Here is an 18,465-nt window from a genome sequence, read left to right on the forward strand (position 1 = left end):
ACCCAGGTTCGATTCCTTCACCCCTCTTGGAGAGCCCGGCAAGCTACCGAGAGTATCTCACTCGCACAGCAGAGCCTGGCAAGCTACCTGTGGCGTCTTCGATATGCCAAAAACAGTAACAACAGTTCTCACAATGGAGACATTACTGGTACCCACTCAAGCAAATCAGTGAGCAACAGAATGACAGTGATACAGTGATACAGTGATTTATTCCTAAAGACTGCACTGGCCCTTGAACTAGCAATTGAAAACCATTGATTTAATTTTTTTGTTTGTTTGTGTTGTTTTGGGGCCACACCTGGTGATGTGCAGGAATTGCTCAGTAATTCCTGGCTCTGCAGTCAGAAATTACTCCTGGCAGTACTGGAACTATATATGGGATGCCAGTGATGGAACCCAGGTCAGCTGCTTGCAAGGCAAATGCCCTACCCTCTGTACTATCCCACCAGCCCCATGATTCCACTTCTTAAAATTTTCTGTCTATTGGGACGCTGCTGGACCTGACCCTGCAAACATCAGAACTGACATGCCTTGGTTTGTCTGCAGAGATTTTCTCCCTTTTTTTCCCTCTTTTTTCCCACTATAGTTTATTTACCTACTTGTTTATTTATTTATTTATTTTGCCTTTTGGGTCACACCTCATGGAGAGCCTGGCAAGCTCCCTGTGGCATAATCATATGCCAAAACCAGTAACAATGATGGGTCTCATTCCCCTGACCCTGAAAGAGCCTCCAATGTGGCACCGTTGGGAAGGACAAGTAAAGAAAGAGAGGCTTCCAAAATCTCCGGGCTAGGACGAATGGAGACGTTATTGAGATTGCTTGAGAAAATCAATGATCAATGGGATGATGATGATGATGATGATGATGATGATGATTTATTTATTTATTTATTTATTTATTTATTTATTTATTTTAAATGGAATCACAGTGAGATACACAATTATAAGGTTGTTCATTATTGGGCTTCAATCATTTGGGTTCTAGCATCCATCTCTTTACCTTCACCAGTGTACATTCTCCACCACCAATGTCCCCAGTTTTCTTCCTACCCCCTCCCACCTCTATGGCAGGCATTTTCTTCTTTCTCTCTTTCCCTCTCCCTCTCTCTCCCTCCCTCCCTCCCTCCCTCCCTCCCTCTTTCTCTGTCTCTGTTTCTCTCTCTCCCTCTCCCTCTTCCTCTGTCTTCCTCCCCCTCTCTCTCTCCCTCCCTCCCTCGCTCTCCCTCCCTCTCTCTCCTTCCTCCCTCCCTCTCTCTCTCCCTCCCCCTCCCTCTGTCTCTGTCTCTGTCTCAGTCTCTGTCTCTCTCCCATCCTCCCCTTTTGGGCATTATGGTTTGTAACACAGGTACTGAAAGGTTATCATGTATATGCCTTTTACCTACTTTATTATTTCACTTTTCAAGCCACAGTTTCTTTTTTTCAGTGGGGGGAAATGGCATGTCATTGTCGAGCTATCCGTGGCAATAGATGTTCCATTCTGGTGGGGGAGTCTGCATGTGTGGGGGCAGGTGGTATATGGAAAATCTCTGTACCTTCTGCTCAGTTTTGCTACGAACATATAATGCTCTAGAGAAAAGTCTGTTAAATAGTCAAACCCAAAAGAAAGCAGAAAAGAAGAAAATGAAGAAGAGGGAACAAGGAACATATGAGCAGAAAGAAAATTAGCAAGATGATATATTTAAACCCAGTCATCAACTATAATATAAAATATTAATGGTCTAAGCCAGTGTTTCTCAGCCCTTTCCAGATTATGGAAAAGGTCTATTCCACCTTGTTTTCCTTCCTGCGGCTCCCTGTACTTCCACTTGCCCCCTAGCTTGTGCCATGGCCCCCTACTTATGCCACTTTCACCTATGCCCTCTTGTAATATCTGGTGACAAATGGGGCCATATGGCCCCTGACTGAGAAATGCTGGTCCAAGCAACACAATTAAAAGACAGATTGTTGGGGGGCCGGAGCGATAGCACAGCGGGTAGGGCGTTTGCCTTGCACTCGGCCGACCCGGGTTCGATCCCCGGCATCCCATATGGTCCCCCAAGCACTGTCAGGAGTAATTCCTGAGTGCTAAAACCAGGAGTAACCCCTGAGCATCGCTGGGTGTGACCCAAAAAGCAAAAAAAAAAAAAAAGACAGATTGTTGGGTTGGATAAAGAAGCAAGAGTTGTTAGCAGGGGTGTGGAAGAATGAGAACTCTTTCCTTTTTGTACAAAATAGTAAAACTACTTTAGAAAACAGTTTCTTAAAAAGTTGAATAGGGGCTGGAGCAATAGCACAGCGGGTAGGGCATTTGGCTTGCACGCAGCTAACCCGGGTTCGATTCCCAGCATCCCATAGGGTCCCCCAAGCACCGCCAGGAGTAATTTCTGAGTGCATGAGCCAGGAGTAACCCCTATGCATTGCCGGGTGTGACCCAAAAAGCAAAAAAAAAAAATGTTTAATATGTGGGGCTGGAGCGATAGCACAGTGGGTAGGGCGTTTGTCTTGCATGCAGCCGACCCAGGTTAAATTCCCAGCATCCCATATGGTCCCCTGAGCACTGCCAGGAGTAATTCCTGAGTGCAGAGTCAAGAGCAACCCCTGTGCATCACTGGGTGTGACCCAAAAAGGAAAAAAAAAGTTGAATATAGGAGTTAGATAGGTAATGTCAGGGTTAAGGTGCTTGCCTTCCATGCGACTAATTCAGGTTTGCTTCCCGGCACAGCATATGGTCCCCTAAGCATCGCCAGGAATGATAACAGAGCACAGAGCCAGGAAGGAGTAAACCCTGAGCACCACGAGGGCCCCAAACCAAGTTAAATATACTTTATCATACAACCTAGCCGTCTGTTCCTACGTACATACCCGAAGGAAATGAATGCATATGTTCACATAAAAATGAGTATGATAGGACTGGAGGGAGTACAGCAGCTAAGGCACTTGCCTTGCAGCCAACTGGTTTGAATCCCAGCACCACATATGGTTCCCCCAAGCACCACCAGGGGTCGCTCCTGAGCACAGTTAGGAGTAGTCGTAAGCACCGCTGGCTGGGCCACCTCTCGCTAATGGTCATTGCCATTATTTGTAAGCTGAAAACTGGAAACAATCAATTGTGGACAGGAGAATGAAAAAAGACACACTAGTCTGTAGTAAAAGGAATGAATAGAAGGAGCAGTATAACGGGATGTGTTAACAAGATGAGTCCGTACAAGATGTATTTTCTTTCTTTCTTTCTTTCTTTCTTTTTTTTTTTTTTTGCTTTTTGGGTCACACCCGGCAATGCACAGGGGTCATTCCTGGCTTATGCACTCAGGAATTACCCTGGCGGTGCTCAGGGGACCATATGGGATGCTGGGAATTTAACCCGGGTCGGCCGCATGCAAGGCAAACGCCCTACCCGCTGTGCTATCACTCCAGCCCCAAGATGTATTTTCTAATTAGTCACGCTGAATGAGAAAGAAAAGCAGGAATTTGAGTAAATATTCTTGGTTCCATTTATGTAAAATTCTATGAAGTATCAGCTATAGTTATAGATTTTTGGTGTTTTAAGGCTGGGTCGTACAGGAATGAGCATGATTCTGAAGGGCAGACAGAGAAAGCAGGCAGAGAATGGTGGATATGTTCCTTGTCTTGATTATGTTGATGATATTTTTTCTTTTTCAGGGCTGGGGACCCAACTGACCGTTCTCGGTCAGCTGGCCCGAGGGTCCAGTTCAATGCGTGGGTCTCGGGGTGCAGTGCTGGTGCCCTGAGGTGCCGAGGTCCGCCCTGGCAATGCTCAGGCCTCCAGCACCACACTCGGGGACACTCGGGGGCCTCTCGGGTGCAGCTGGGGGTGCTCCAGAGCCCACATGGTGCTGGGCACTGGCACGTGCCTTCGTGCCTGTTCTATCCCTGCAGCCCCTGTGGTGGTGATTTTACAGCCATGAACACATACCAGAGCTTAATGAATTGTTCACATGTGTTTATTGTAAGTTATGTCAAGTTGTTATTTTAAAATTGCTGTGGCGGGGGCTGGAGCGATAGCACAGCGGGTAGGGCGTTTGCCTTGCACACGGCCGACCCGGGTTCTAATCCCAGCATCCCATATGGTCCCCTGAGCACCGCCAGGGGTAATTCCTGAGTGAAGAGCCAGGAGTAACCCCTGTGCATCACCAGGTGTGACCCAAAAACCAAAAAAAAAAAAAAAATTGCTGTGGCTCTGCTGCGTCATCTTGCCTTTTCCTACTTTCTCATGCCTGATTGGGTGGGGAGGTTGAGGTACCAGGTACCCACAGGTGCATTTACTCAACTTCTCTGGAAAGATAGAGGGCATCGGGGAACCCTGTAAGTGTCTCTTTACCACATATTTCCAAGGTTCTCCCTGATTTCTAGAAGCATCTCCCTAGGAACATCGGTGCTGTTCCTTCAGCTGATTGCCTACCAACTTGGAGAGCTGCTGCCCACAACTTGAGCAAATAAGAGGTGATGCCTGGCCCATCACTTCCTGTGGGCGTGGTAACAAGTGACCACACACCCTCAGCACCTCATGGATCTAGAGTTCAGAAGTTCAAAGTTAAGGTGTTGGCAGGCGCTGCCTCCTCCCAGAGCTCCAGCAGCTCCAGATGTCCCTTAACTTGTGCACACATTACTCCAGCCTCCTCCTCTCTCTCCAGGGGCCCTCTGCCTTTCTAAGGACCCCTTCTCCTGTACCGAGGTCCCCCTCTAAATCCACAGTGATCTAATTTTGAGAGCCTTCATTGCCTCTTCCTAGGTCCTTTTCTAGAATAACATTCGGAGGTTTTAGGGACTAAGATTTGGACGTATTAGGGAGCGGGGGTGGCCGACTCCATTCGTGGCAGCATCCACATCTCCATTTTTCTAGGGACAGATTCAAGGGCAAATAGGAGCCATTATTACAGCACTGAGGTCGAAGGTCAGGTCCCAGCAGTGTCTGAGGCTTTGAAGTCCTTTGCTTGTGGCTCTTTGTTGTCCCAGTGAGGGCACAGAAGGGAATGGGCCAACCTCGTCTGCCCTGTTCTGTTGCTGTGGTTCACAAGCTCCAGGCCAGTCATAGCCCAGTCATAGCCCAGCCAGCCTGGCAGATGGCCAGTGAGCTCAGCATCTGACCCTGAGTCCTGAGCCTAGAAAAAAAAAAAAAAATGGATTGAATTCCTCTTTCGCACCCAGACCTCCACATTCAGGGTTGGCAGGAGGTAGCAAGAGCAGTGCTCACAGTGCTCTGCCCTAGCAGTGCTCGGGGGCCCCCAGAGCCATCCACATTGCTGCCCAGAGGCCTGTGACGCCGAGACTGTAGCCCGGGCCTCACACGTGCAAGGCATGTGCTCCATCATTTGAGCCACATTCCTGGCCCTAAATTTCTGCTTTGATTATTATAAACATCCGTTGAGGTAGGTTGTAGCGTTCCCCTTTTGTGGATGGAAGAAACTGGCTAGAGGCTTTCTGTGACTTGCCTTAGCCCCAGCCAGTCAGGGGCAAGGCTGAGTCTTGCTCTGCATCTCCGAGCACAGGAGCAGGGCTACCACATAAGGGCTCCGTCCCAGTCCTGAGCAGAACCCAGGCTTCTCCACTTCCGGCCTGGCTGTGAGTTTCTGATAACCACCATTTCGTGGGAAAGAAACTTGTTAGTGGCACAAGAGTGGCACCTAGTGTTGCAGCTAAGAACTGCAAGATCAATCTTTGGCCTCTGGCGTCCGTCACTTGCCTTTACTGAGGAGGTAAAGCAGGACAGATAGATACCTCATCTTCTGAGTAATACAGAATAAAGCCACATTGAAAGTGATTGTGTAGAGAAAAGAAGAAATGAGAGAACATGTGTTTAGAGTCTTACGGGATAGGAAGGAACCAGGAGAAGAATGCAGGTGTGCGGGACCCAGAGCTGACATCTCCAAGCCTGCTTGGATTGGGATTGGGCATCCTCCACCCAGATCTCCCATTTTCCAGTAGCTAGGCAGTCATACCCACAAACTGCCCCTGGCGCCATGTAATCCCATCAACAGCCAAGATCCAGAGACTATAAAACAAAGTTCCTGGAAGCGCACAGCCACAAACGTGGCTGCACAACCTCTTATAGTCCAGTTCTCCCTCTCAGAGAACCCGGCAAGCTACCGAGAGCATCCTGCCCACACAGCAGAGCCTGGCAAGCTCTCTGTGGCATATTCGATATGCCAAAACCAGTAATATTGATGGGTCTCATTCCCCTGACCCTGAAAGAGCCTCCAATGCGGCACTGTTGGGAAGGATGAGTAAAGAGAGCCTGCTAAAATCTCAGGGCTAGGACAAATGGAGACATTATTGGCGCCTGCTCAAGCAAATCGATGAACAATGGGATGACAGTGACAGTGACGGGATAGGTTGACAAAAAGGTGGCTCCTGGTGGTGAACATTTTAAGTCAGGCTGCTGGAATAGTATTGCAGGCCGTGAGGGAGAAAGCTAAAGGGACAGGGCCACTGAGGTGGTGGAGACTGGAAGGCAGGAGTGACACAGGGAGGCAGTCTTTTGGGGAAAGGACTGTTTCCCCGACAGAGACCCGAATGAAACGTCCTTTGGAATGTTCAGTCTAGGGGGTTGAAGAGAGGAGCACACGCCTTTTTTCCCCCCACCATACTGTCAGTAAAGAGTTCCATGAATACAATGTCCCAACCCCACACCCTCAACCCGAGTCAGCAGTGTCCACTTTTTCACCATTGTCTCAGGGTCCCCTCCGTGAGATCATCCTCCACCCTATGGCTTCCCTGGCTGTGAGGGCGGGGGGGCTGGAAGCTCAATTCTATAGACCACTTCTCAGTTCTGTTGTCTCTGGCCATTTGCTATTCTCGGACCGTGCTCCTTAATATTGCACTTATGAGAAAGATTGTTCTTTCTTTGTTTTGTTTTGTTTGTGGTATTTGGCCAGACCTGATGATGCTCAGGGTTACTCCGGCTCTGCCCTCAGGATCACTCATGGAGCTGCTTGGGGACTCTGTGGGACGCCGAGCTGGGTCAGCCGTGTGCAAGGCAAATGCTTTACCGGTTGTACTATTTCTCTGGCACAGAGAGATCATTCTGTCTGTCCTTTTTCCTTGTGACTAACGTCACTTAGCGTGGAACTCTCCGGCTCCATCCATGTAGTAGTGAATTGTCTGATTTCATCTTACGGCCAACTAGTAACTGGTTGTGTTTATATACCATTGTTTCTTTGCCGCCTCATCTGTCCTGGACACTTGGATTATTTCCATATTTCAATTATTGTGAGCAATGTTTCAGTGATATAGTAGGGCAGACGTCTTCTGAGTAGAGTTTTGGGGCCCTTGGGTAGCTGCCTAGAGGTGAAATTGCTGTGTCACGTGGAAACCCAATTCTTAGTTTTTTGGGAAGTATTCATATTCATATTGATGTCCAGAAATTTCCAACAGTAAACAAGGGTTCTGGTTTTTTTTTCCTCCCACACCTCTACCAGCACTGGTTATTTTTTTGAGCACATGCCGTATGTGCGTGAGGCCCTGGGTGTGAGCCTCAATACCAAGCGAAAAAGAAAGAGAAAGGGGAAGAGTTCACTGTGCCAGGCACTGGTGGCTCTTAATGGGCCGCTGGTGTTTAGTCTGAGTTGAGTCCCGTGGAGGCTGGATGTTTGGTCTGAGGAAAGTCCTTTGGAGGTGGAGGCTGGGTGTTCGGTGTGACGAGAGTCCTTGGAGGCTGGATGTTCAGTCCGAGGTGAGTCCCATGGAGGCCGGGTATTCGGTCCGAGGAGAATCTGGTGAAGGTAAGGTGAGGAATATCCCGACAACAAGCATCTCCCCAGGAATCTGATGCGTGACTGGTGCACAAAGACAGTGGCTCTACAGATGGCTGTGGGCAGCTCCACGGTGAGACCAATTTTAGGAGCTGAGGAAGGTTTGTTTCTTGCTAAAGAATTTGAACTTTGTGGGGCTGGAGCGATAGTACAGCAGGTAGGGCGTTTGCCTTGCACGCAGCCGACCCAGGTTCGATTCCCAGCATCCCATATGGTCCCGGAGCACTGCCAGGGGTGATTCCTGAGTGCAGAGCCAGGAGTAACCCCTGAGCATCGCCAGGTGTGACCCAAAAAAAGAGGATTTGAACTTTGTAACTTTTCCTGATAATGTTTCATTTATTTATTTATTTATTATTTTGTCGAGGAGGGCCTCTGAGGCGTGCTTAGGGCAGTGGGCACTACTCAGTGAGAGACCAGTCGGTTCAGTGGGGCCTCCAGTACTCAGGGGCCTCTAGGACTACACACGGTGATACTCAGGGTTCCTTTCAGTGCTGGGGATCGAACTCGTATTCCAGTACATGCAAGGCCTGCATCCCTGCCTGTCGAGCACCTCCCAGCCCATCTTTCTTCCAATTCATCCTGAAGACTGTCTCTCCTGTTTTTGTGTTCATTGGTATGTAAATACTTCGAGATTGAGACCTGCATTAGTTAGTTAGATAGAATACCTAGTTTTGAGAGGTCCTGCACTTCCTAGCCGTGGACCTCAGCTCCTGCAAGTCTGATCCAGCGCCCAGTGGCACTGACTCTTCAGGACGTTCTCCCAGCAAAGCAGTCACTGCCAGCAGCCAGCTCCACGGCCCAGCAGGGGAGAATGCCAGCTGTAGGACAAGGAGCCGAGCGCAGAGAGTGTGTGTGTGTCTGGGAGAGGTGGCAAGTCTGTGCTGAAGATTCACTGGGCTTTGAAGTTGGCCCTGTTCCAGTTCTGATTAGGAGTCTTCCATAAATTTCTTCTGTATTTATGTTGCACATTTGGGACAAGTACAAGAGTCCATAGATTTGGCCACATCCATCTGTCTGTTCTCTTAAAAGAAAGGGAAGAAAATTCAACATATCTTCCGCCAAAGACATAGTGATTTTCTATTCACGAGAAAGAAATTTTCTGTAAGCTAACCAAATGTTTTACAGACAGGATTTAATTTTGCAGGCAAGAATTGAGAAATTAAATGTTTTCTCTAGGTAGTAAACTTTCAAATTCATGTTTAAGACTATGTTTTGCATAAAATTCACACCCATAAAAGTTATCATCTTAAAGTGTGTACCAGAGAGATAGTACAGCGGGTAAGGCCTTGTATGCAGCTGAGGGTCCTCCGAGCACCACCAGGAGTTATTCCTGAGCACGAAGCCAGGAGTAGTCCCTGAACAACAGCTAAAAGTACAGTCCAGTGACTTTAAGTATGTTTATTCGTTGTTGTGCTCCCATTACCATGAAATGGCTGTCATGTCCCTCAAACCAAAAGCACCCTGTGCCTTTGCAGCCAGGCCCAGAGCCCCGGTGCCCAGCTCTAAACACCAGGCACCTTCCCCTCGATGGACCTGACTATTCGGGAGGCTTCACAGGCATGAAGTAATTCAGTAAGTGATCTTTAGTGTCTGCTGCCTTCACAGAGCCTGATGTCTCCAAGGTTCATCAGCATTGGTACATGTCACAGTACTTCAACCTTTATGGTGACTGAATTGCACTGGACAAACCATTTCTTACCTGTCGAGACATTTTTTGTGCTATTTCCACTTTCTAATTCTTATGAAACCTGATGTCATGAGCACATGTGTGAACTTGTTTATAATTCTTTTGGGTTTATATCTAGGGATGGAGTTGCCGGGTCGTAGGATAACGTACGTGTGTGTGTGTGTGTGTGTGTGTGTGTGTGTGTGTGTGTGTGTGTGTGTGTAAAGCAAGATATTTAGGAAAGAGGGAAGTACATGCTGGAGAGAGAACACAGGCCTATCCAGAGTGGAAATCAGCAAGCAAAGAAACAGAGATAAGCAAGTCAGATACGTGTTCAAGAGAGAGCACAGGCTTGAAGAGCTAGCCAACTTTTTAACTTCTTTTTTTTTTTTTTTTTTTTTTGCTTTTTGGGTCACACCTGGCGATGCACAGGGGTTACTCCTGGCTCTGCACTCAGGAATTACCCCTGGCCGTGCTCAGGGGACCATATGGGATGCTGGGATTTGAACCCGGGTCGGCCGCGTGCAAGGCAAACGCCCTACCCGCTGTGCTATCGCTCCAGCCCCAACTTCTGACTTTTGTGATGCCTGGGTGTTAAACATCTGGAGGAAGTTCCAAAGTGAGTCTGTCGTTTTACTTTTCTGTCAGGGCTAGACAATCCTACTTTCTCTGCATCTTCACCAACAGTGATTATTATCATTATTGTCGTTGCAAGCTAGTGGGTATGAAGTATTTTGTCATAGTAGTTTTGTTTTGTTTTCGAGCCACACCCAGCGGTGCTCAAGGCTGACTCCTGGCTCTTCGCTCATAAATCACTTGTGATGGGCTCGGGACCATATGGAATGTCGGGGATAGAACCTGGGTTTGGCTGCTTACAAGGCAGGCACCTTCCCTGCTGTCCTATCGCTCTGCCTTCAGTTTGTCATAGTTGTTTTGGTTTGCATTTCCCTAATGTAAAATGTTGTTGAGCTTTCTTTCATGTGCTTATTGGTTCTTTGTATCTCTTCTCTAGGGGATACATTAAGAGCCTTTGTCAAACCCGATTTTAAATTGTCATTATTTAATTATCTTTTCTGGATACAAGTCCTGTTTCATATGTGATTTACAAAATTTCCTCCCACATTTCAAGGCTGACTTTTTCCTTTTTAGGGGGTGAGGGGCACATCTGGCTGTGCTCAGTGCTTGCTCCTGGCCCTTCACTGTTGGTGGGGCTCCTGTGTGGTTCCTGGGGCTTGAACCTGAGTCGGCCATGTAAAAGGCAAGAGCCCTACCCTCTGAAAAGACTTTTCCCTTTATTATTTTTCAATGTTTATATATTTTATTTTCATAAAACGGGAGGACAGTGCTACAGTTTACAATAGTTCGTTACAGATAATATTCAAACACCAGTCCCACCACTGAGCACTTCCCACCACAGTAAGAAGGAAGTGTGTGAAGGTTGTTGTATTTCATTGTGGAGCCATTTAAGCCCGTATATAAGAGAATACAAGCAAGTATGTTAAAACCAAACATACTTGGTTTTGGTAGGTAAGTGGGTTAGAGTATAAGATATTATGTGACTCAAATGCAGCTACACACTCCAGGAAATTCTGTGTCGCTCTCTTCTGGGAGCTTTAGTTTAAAGTCTCTGGATCTTGGCCATTGATGAGATTACATGGTGCGGAGGACAGTTTGTGGGTGGGACTGCCAAGCTGCTGGGAAACTGGGGAGATGGGGGGAGGAGGCCCAGTCCTGATCTGAGCGGGTTTGGAGATCTCAGTCACGGGACCTGCATTACCTGGGTTTTTCTGCCAGTTCGCTCTTGGGTGAGCCTTGTCTGAGCGTGTAGAGAGTGGCCTTGAGCATGGTGGTGGTTGGGTTCTGGGGTTTTCGGCTGCCAGGGTGCTGCTTGGGGCGGGGAGGGAAACTCCATCTGCCCTCCTCCAGGTGGCCCCGTGAAGAGGGCCAGGTACAGACACATCTGCCTTTTCCCTTTCTTTAATACTATCTTGAAGCCCATGTTTATTTTGATAAGGAATATTTCATTTTATACACTTGTTTCTTGAAGAATAAGGAGCTAAAGGACCAGATAGTATAATACAGGAGGTAAGGCACTTGCCTTGCAGGTAGCTGACCTGGTTTGATCCCCGACACCACATATGTTCCTCTGAGTACCACTAGGCATCATTGCTCCTATGAGCACAAAGTCAGGCATAGCCCCTAAACACTGCCAGGTTTAGGGACTAAATCAACCCCACGCAAAAAAAAAATAATAATAATAAGGAGATAGGAGGATTTGGTTCTGATTTTAGTATATATCCCTGTTTCTTGGCCCAGATTGAACCAAGTGCAGCAGGGCTTTGAGAGGTCAGAGGATACCAGATGTGTCTGTACCTTCCAGAGTTGGTATGTCAGTGGCTGGCACTCATCCTGTGCACGGCACATGCCAGCTGTAAACACACAGGCAAGATGAAACTCACCTTCAAGGAGTTTTAGCCAGTGTCACCACCGGGAAAAGGTGGACATGCCCCAGAGGAAGGAAAAGGAAGGAAATGCCCCAGAGATGGGACCGAGCTGCAGGAGCCCAGCCAAAGGGGTCTCTAAAAGGACAGGGCTGGGCGGGGGGCCCAGACTGGAAGGGGACTCTCAGTGAGGGAGTACGAGCCCGTGGCACATGCATCTCATTAGGACTCTGATGTTTTACGCAGGTGCATCCAGAGAGCAGCGGTGTGGCGCGGAGAGCCAGGGACACACTGCAGAGCAGCAGCCCCGAGCTCCGTGCAGGTAAGGCTTCAGCTGGCCGGGCGAGCCCGGCACCTTCCATGACACGGGGATGGTTCAAAGGGCGAGTGCGTGTTAGTGGGAGCCTGGGTTCCATCACCGGCACCCCATGCTTTCCTGGCAGTCCGGGGGGGAAAAAAAAAAAAAACCTGCTCCTCAAACACAGCAACGTCATTCTGGGCCACTGGGGTCTTTGGAGGTCAGTGGCAGGCATTCCCTCCCCAGAGCTGCCGTGAGGGGACTAGAGCTGTGTCACGGCTTGTGCAACAGGGCTCAGGGTCTAGGTTAGGACAGATGGGGAAATTGCGGCAAAGGTGTCAAATAATTTTTTTTTTTTTTTGCTTTTTGGGTCACACCCGGCGATGCTCAGGGGTTACTCCTGGCTCTGCACTCAGGAATTACTCATGGCAGTGCGCGGGGGACCCTATGGGATGCTGGGAATCAAACCCGGGTCGGCTGCATGCAAGGCAAACGCCCTACCCGCTGTGCTATTGCTCCAGCCCCGGTGTCAAATAAATGTACCCAAGGTCAAACGGCTAGAAAACGGTAGTGCCAGGATTCAAGCCAGGTTTCGTGGCTCGTCTGTCTCTGGAAAGCCTGAGCAGGGCCCTCCCCCGCGCGCTGAGTCCCTGGAGAAGCTGCACCTGGGCTGCGGGGAGCTGGGGGCTGACTTGAGCACCTGCGCTCTGGGGTCACGATCAGTCACGCTGCACGTTGCCTCTGCTCCGTCGTGCTCCTGAATCATCCGCCGTGGAAGCGTGCCTTGGGCGCTGTGGGGGCTGCTGCTGCTGCTGCTGGAGAGAATCCCGAGTGAAGACTTGCTAAAGCAAGAAGTCTATTTTTACAGATTTAGATGAGGAGCTTTAGGAGAGTGGAAGTAAATACCACATTCACGTCAGTATTTGCACAGCGAGGACAAAAACATAAGGACTTCGCCTTAGAAGGAAGGAATTCACTTCGAAGCGGCACTGACAGCAGATCCGGAGGCCACTGGCCTCTTGCAGTGACCCCCTCATTCACGGCTCTGGGGTGAGCGGCACAGTTGAGGTCAGGGGGGAGCTTGAGCCAGAGCTCTGCACGGTGGCCCTGACCCGCGCAGCCCCCGGCCTTGGCTACTTAACAGCTCCCCTGGAAACCCCATCCGTGCTCACCAGCTGCTTCCCAACATCCCAGAAGCTGACACCCGCCCTTCATCTCATCACAGAGGCCTGTTCTGGCCTCTAAAGGCTCCGAGTCTAGGGGTGCCTCCATCTCCGCAGATGCGCTTCTGATCCGACTTCAAACTACATGTGTGCCTGGAAGATCTTAAAGCAAAATTAACGCTTTATCGTGGAACTCTCCACTGCTCGCCCTACATCAGAACCTGATTCTAGCCACCCGCTTCGTGCAGAACCTTGCATCAATCAGTGTGGGGTACAGACGGAGGCTTTCGGGCACTTCAAATCTCCCAGGCCCGGGGCTGGAGCGATAGGACTGTGGGTTGGGCACTTTCCTTGGGCGAGCCTCATCCCGGGTTCAATCGGCATCCCATAAGGTCCCCCACCCTAGCACTGCCAAGAATAAGCCCTGAGCGTCGCCCGGTGTGGCACCACTAAAAAAACTTAAAAAAAAAAAAAAAAAAAAAGAGCTTTCAGGGAAAGGAATTTCCTCTTCCCATGCCGGTCCGGCACATCCTCACGCCCTCGGACAGTGCCCCTGAGCAGCCCCGACCCGTGGCGGCCTGTGGGCGCCGCCAGTGCAGCGCGGGCAGGGTGGGAAGGAGGGAAGAAGTGCGGGGGCTTGGGGAGAGCCCGAGTTGGGCTGAGGGCGGAGCTGGCGGCGCCGCCTCCCCGGAACAGCCGTGTGCCCGGGGTCCCGCTGCCCCGCGCCCGCTCCGCGCCCCGACTCTTTCCTAGGCGCTGCCCGGCCAGAAGCGAAGAGGCTCCGGAGGGGCGACCCCGGCCCGGGTCCGGAGGAGTCGCCGGCCGTCGGCGGCGCGGGGAGCGGCCTGGAGGTGCAGGCGCGGGTGCAGGGTGCGGGCGCGGGTTCCGGCGCGGGGCGCGGGTGCAGGGTGCGGGCGCGGGTTCCGGCGCGGGGCGCGGGTGGGTGCGGGTGCGGGCGGCGGCCGGGCCTCACCGCGGCGCCTTTCCCCGCAGGACGCGCTGTGGCTGCAGGAGGTGGCCAACCTGTCCGAGTGGCTGCGGCCCGCGACCTGACGCCGCACTCCCCGCGCGCCCCGCCAGGAGCGGCCCGGCGCCCGCGCGGTCTCCCGCGGCGGGCGGGGGCGCGGGCGCGGGGCGGGGCGCGCGGCGGCGACGTCACGCGCGCTTCCGGCAGGCGCCACCGAGCGGCGGGGCCGCGTCACTGCTGCGCGCCGTGGGTGCGGGCGCGATGGCGGCGCTGGGCGGGGACGGGCTGCGCCTGCTGTCTGTGTCGCGGCCGGAGCGGCAGGCGGACGCGGCGGCGCTGGGCGGCGCGGGCGCGGGGCTGTGCTGCTGGGTGTCGGTGTGCTCCTGCCTCAGCCTGGCCTGCTCCTACGTGGGCAGCCTGTACGTGTGGAAGAGCGAGCTGCCCAGGTGCGGGGCTGCGCGCGCGGCTCGAGGCGGGGCTGCGGGCGGCGCTTGGGCCGGCGGGGGCGGGCCGGGCCGCGGGGGGGCGGGGGCGAGCCCCCTGAACCCGCTGCCCCCTCCGCAGGGACCACCCTGCCGTTATCAAGCGGCGCTTCACCAGCGTCCTGGTGGTGTCCAGCCTCTCCCCGCTGTGCGTGCTGCTCTGGCGGGAACTCACGGGCATCCAGGTGCGGAGGAGGCGGGGGGCGGGGCAGCTCAGGGACCCCGGCGCGGGGAGCAGGACTGATGCCCCCTTTTCCTGTGGCTCAGCCAGGCACATCCCTGCTCACCCTGATGGGCTTCAGGCTGGAAGGCATCTTCCCGGCGGCCCTGCTGCCCCTGCTGCTGACCATGGTGAGTCCCCGCCCCCTCCAGGCTGCGCGGAGGCCACCTCTGCTGGAACCTTCCCGCGACCCTGATTGTGTCCCCTGTTGACTGACGGAGGGGGGCTGGGAAATGGCCCCGGAGAGCAGGGGCGGGACGCGGGGGCTGAGCAGCTTGGTTCTGAGGCCTCTCCGGGTCAGGGAGCTGGGTCAGGGAGCTAAGCACCTGCCTTTGATCGCTGCGTTTTGGTTTTGGTTTTGGTTTGGGGGCCACCCCCGGCGATGCCCAGGCGTACTCCTGGTGGTACTCCAGGGGCCACATGGGAAGCCGAGGGTCGGATCCAGTGGGCTGGTGCAAGGCTGGCGCCCTGCCCGCTGTACTGTCTCTCCAGCCCCCTGATCACTGCTTTGCTGCACCTGTCCCCCGCCCCCAGATCCTTTTCCTGGGCCCGCTGATGCAGCTCTCTATGGATTGCCCCTGTGACCTGGCGGATGGCTTGAAAGTTGTCCTGGGTGAGTCTGCAGAGCCCCGGGAGCATTGGCCCGGGTCTCCGGGACGGTGGGGCAAAGACTTCATGTGCCCAGCTGGGCCCTGCACCCGTGCCATGCCCCGTGTTGACCAGGATACGGCCTGAGACCTGACACCTTCAGGTGTCCTGCAGTGCCGCGTGTACAGAGCCTCGTTTCTTGCTGCCCCCCGTCACTGGCCGCCCCTCTCGACCAAGGGCTGGTGTCGGGCACAGTGTGCGGTTTCACCCTCCCGGGGACAGGAGTGGCTTCTCCTCAGCACCCTGTAGGCTGTGGACAGTGCTTCACTTGGACCTGCGTGTTGACATTAGCGTGGGGTTAGCCCGGAGAAGTCGGGGGAGAGGGACTTGGGCGCGTCAGTCTCTTTATAGCTAGTTCCTCCCTGCTCGAATCCCGCACAGCCCCGCGCTCCTGGGCCCGCTGCCTCACGGACATGCGCTGGCTGCGGAACCAAGTGATCGCGCCGCTGACGGAGGAGCTGGTGTTCCGGGCCTGCATGCTCCCCATGTTGGCGCCCTGCACGGGCCTGGGCCCCGCCGTGTTCACCTGCCCGCTCTTCTTTGGAGTAGGTGAGTCTGCCCCGCCCTGTCCGGTGGGGCTCGGGGCCGGGGTGGCCCTGAGGACCGTGACTATGTGCTTCGCTCCCTCCCAGCCCACTTTCACCACATTTTCGAGCAGCTTCGCTTCCGCCAGAGCAGCATGGGGAGCATCTTCCTGTCTGCAGGTGAGTCTGCAGGGCTAGCCTGGGCCGGGCCTGGGCTGGGGGTGGCTCTGGTGCCGGAGGGCTCGCCAGCCAAGGGTACTGGGGTCCTGTGCCAGCGATGGAGACGGGGACTGTGCTGGCTGGCTGAGGGCGCGCAGGGCCGGAGCCGGAAGGGCCTGCAGGTGTGGTCACTCATGGCTCCCCGTCTCCAGCGTTCCAGTTCTCTTACACAGCTGTCTTCGGCGCCTACACTGCTTTCCTCTTCATCCGCACAGGTGGGTCCTCGGCTCTCAGGGCCCGGGGCAGGGGGTGGGAGACCGGAAATGCCGGTCGGCTGCAGGAGCAGCAAGTTTCTTGCCCCGCAGTGCTCAAGATAGGCTGACCCGGGGTCCTCAGCCAGAGGGTGGGGTGGGGGTGTCGGGAGGCAGCGTGACAGAGTGACAGAGGGGCCTGGAGGGGCGGGACTGCTCTGTGAGCTGCTCTGTCTCCCTCCCAGGACACCTGATCGGGCCGGTCCTCTGCCACTCCTTCTGCAATTACATGGGCTTCCCTGCCGTGTGCGCGGCCCTGGAGCACCCGCAGCGGCGGCCCCTGCTGGCCGGCTATGCCCTGGGCGTGGGGCTCTTCCTGCTCCTGCTCCAGCCTCTCACGGACCCCAAGCTCTACGGCAGCCTTCCCCTGTGTGTGCTTCTGGAGCAGGCCGGGGACTCAGCAGCCCCCCTCTGCTCCTGACCCCTGCTCCCGTGCGTACGCCTATGAACTCTGACGGGCTTCCCGGCCCTGCCCAGCAAGGGGGACTGCAGGGGAGAAGCTGGCGGGGGTCCCCGAGATCTCAGGAATTTTTGTAGGGGATTGAAGCCAGAGTTAGTTGAATCCCAGGGACCAAGAGAAGGAGCAGATCGCCAAAGGCTGCAGCCCCTCCGGAAGGGGGCTGAGGAGCAGCTGTGAGTGGGGGACCAGGGGCGGGCCCCAGGAGGCGGGCCCTCCCTCCTGGCCTCCCTCCGGACTGCTCTGAGCGCCTCCGCCCTGCAACACTGCTCAGGGCTGGCGGGTCGGCGGCTCCCTGACTTCCCAGGGGTTTCTCACTGTCTTTTTTTGCATCAGGACTTTGTATCGGGACATTAAAGAGATTTAACTTGGGTAACACGGCCTTGGACCTATGAGAATCCATCAGTTTGGGGGTGGGGGTGCGCCCAGAGTGCGCCCTGGCCCGGCTGCCTCCTTCCCGCTAGTCAGCGGGTGGGCCGGCCCCGTCCCCTGGCACAGGGGGGGTCCGAGCTGAGCCTCCCGTCCGAGCACAGAGGGGCCCAGCTTACATGGGGCCTGTGCTCTGGCTCCCAGGGGCTAGGGCCCAGGACCGGCGCCCCCACCTGCAGCCCGGGTTCCACAAGAGAACACAGACCCAGACAGAGGAGCTGCACACGGGCGGGAAGAAAAAGGCTCTTCTGGCTGCCCAGCCGCCCTCTGCCCCTGAGGCCCCGCGAGCAACACTGCGCCCCAGGCTTGTCCTTGGATCCTGCGCTGCCTCTGGTTTGCACCAAGTTCTCATTTCCCTGGAGTTCCCGCCACCGTTTTCAGATTCTTCCCATCCCGTCCGGAGGGCGTCCTGCGCCCTCTCTGAGGCAGGTCTCGAAGGAGACAGGTGCCGTCGCCCCCCCCTGCCCCCAGGTTGGCCGCTGTGGGACCTCCAGAGATTGACAGCGCCCGGCAGGAGGGTGAGTCCCTCCAGTCCGTCTGGGCGCCTCTCGGCCACCTCCAGCATTTCCCTCCCGCAGCCCCTCCCGCCCTGTTGCTTCCTGCAGCCCCCACCCGCCCTGTTGGCTTCCTGCAGCCCCCACCCTACCAGGTGGCGCCTCAATCTCACGCTGGCCCCGCCCTCCATTAACAGGGTTTTCACCTGTGTTCCCCGTGGACTGCCCTGGGGCATATGGCCCCTGGCTAGAAAGCTTAGAGAATCGGGGTTCCTGGTTGGGGGGCAGGAACTGGTCTGGGCGCTTCCGCTGCAGTCCTTACTCCTGCGCGCCACCCCCCCCAGGGTTGGTTTCTCCCTCCCACCCCAGTCTTGCGCCTCAGCAGCGGGCGTCTGGGCTGGCGGCTTCACGGACTGTGCAGTGTGTGTTAGACCAAGATCCGTCTCTCAGGACAGCG

At 54.2% G+C, this 18,465-nt stretch overlaps 2 protein-coding genes across 4 annotated transcripts in view; both read left to right on the plus strand.

The window, feature by feature from the left end:
* C6H11orf80 (chromosome 6 C11orf80 homolog) overlaps window positions 1-14,349 on the plus strand; it is a 97,254-nt gene extending 82,905 nt beyond the window's left edge. Inside the window, exons 12-13 of the mRNA XM_055143827.1 lie at window positions 12,103-14,187; window positions 14,311-14,349. Of these exons, the coding sequence (XP_054999802.1) occupies window positions 12,103-12,411 (309 nt within the window). The 3' untranslated portion in view covers window positions 12,412-14,187; window positions 14,311-14,349. The remainder of the gene's footprint in view (window positions 1-12,102; window positions 14,188-14,310) is intronic.
* Window positions 14,350-14,490: 141 nt separating this feature from the next.
* RCE1 (Ras converting CAAX endopeptidase 1) lies at window positions 14,491-17,465 on the plus strand. 3 transcript variants are annotated; one of them, XM_055143887.1, is made up of 8 exons: window positions 14,497-14,730; window positions 14,849-14,951; window positions 15,034-15,117; window positions 15,521-15,599; window positions 16,016-16,183; window positions 16,267-16,338; window positions 16,530-16,592; window positions 16,814-17,465. In XM_055143887.1, the coding sequence occupies exons 1-8, from the start codon at window positions 14,546-14,548 to the stop codon at window positions 17,047-17,049; spliced, it is 990 nt and encodes a 329-aa protein (XP_054999862.1). In that variant the 5' UTR covers window positions 14,497-14,545; the 3' UTR covers window positions 17,050-17,465. The 3 variants fall into 3 exon arrangements, with proteins under 3 accessions (XP_054999863.1, XP_054999862.1, XP_054999864.1); XM_055143889.1 differs by having other exon boundaries at window positions 14,702-14,730; window positions 15,038-15,117; XM_055143888.1 differs by lacking the exon at window positions 16,530-16,592 and having other exon boundaries at window positions 14,491-14,730.
* Window positions 17,466-18,465: the final 1,000 nt, after the last annotated feature.

Source organism: Sorex araneus, chromosome 6 (assembly GCF_027595985.1).
Source record: "Sorex araneus isolate mSorAra2 chromosome 6, mSorAra2.pri, whole genome shotgun sequence".
In the NCBI taxonomy this organism is placed as follows: domain Eukaryota; kingdom Metazoa; phylum Chordata; class Mammalia; order Eulipotyphla; family Soricidae; genus Sorex; species Sorex araneus.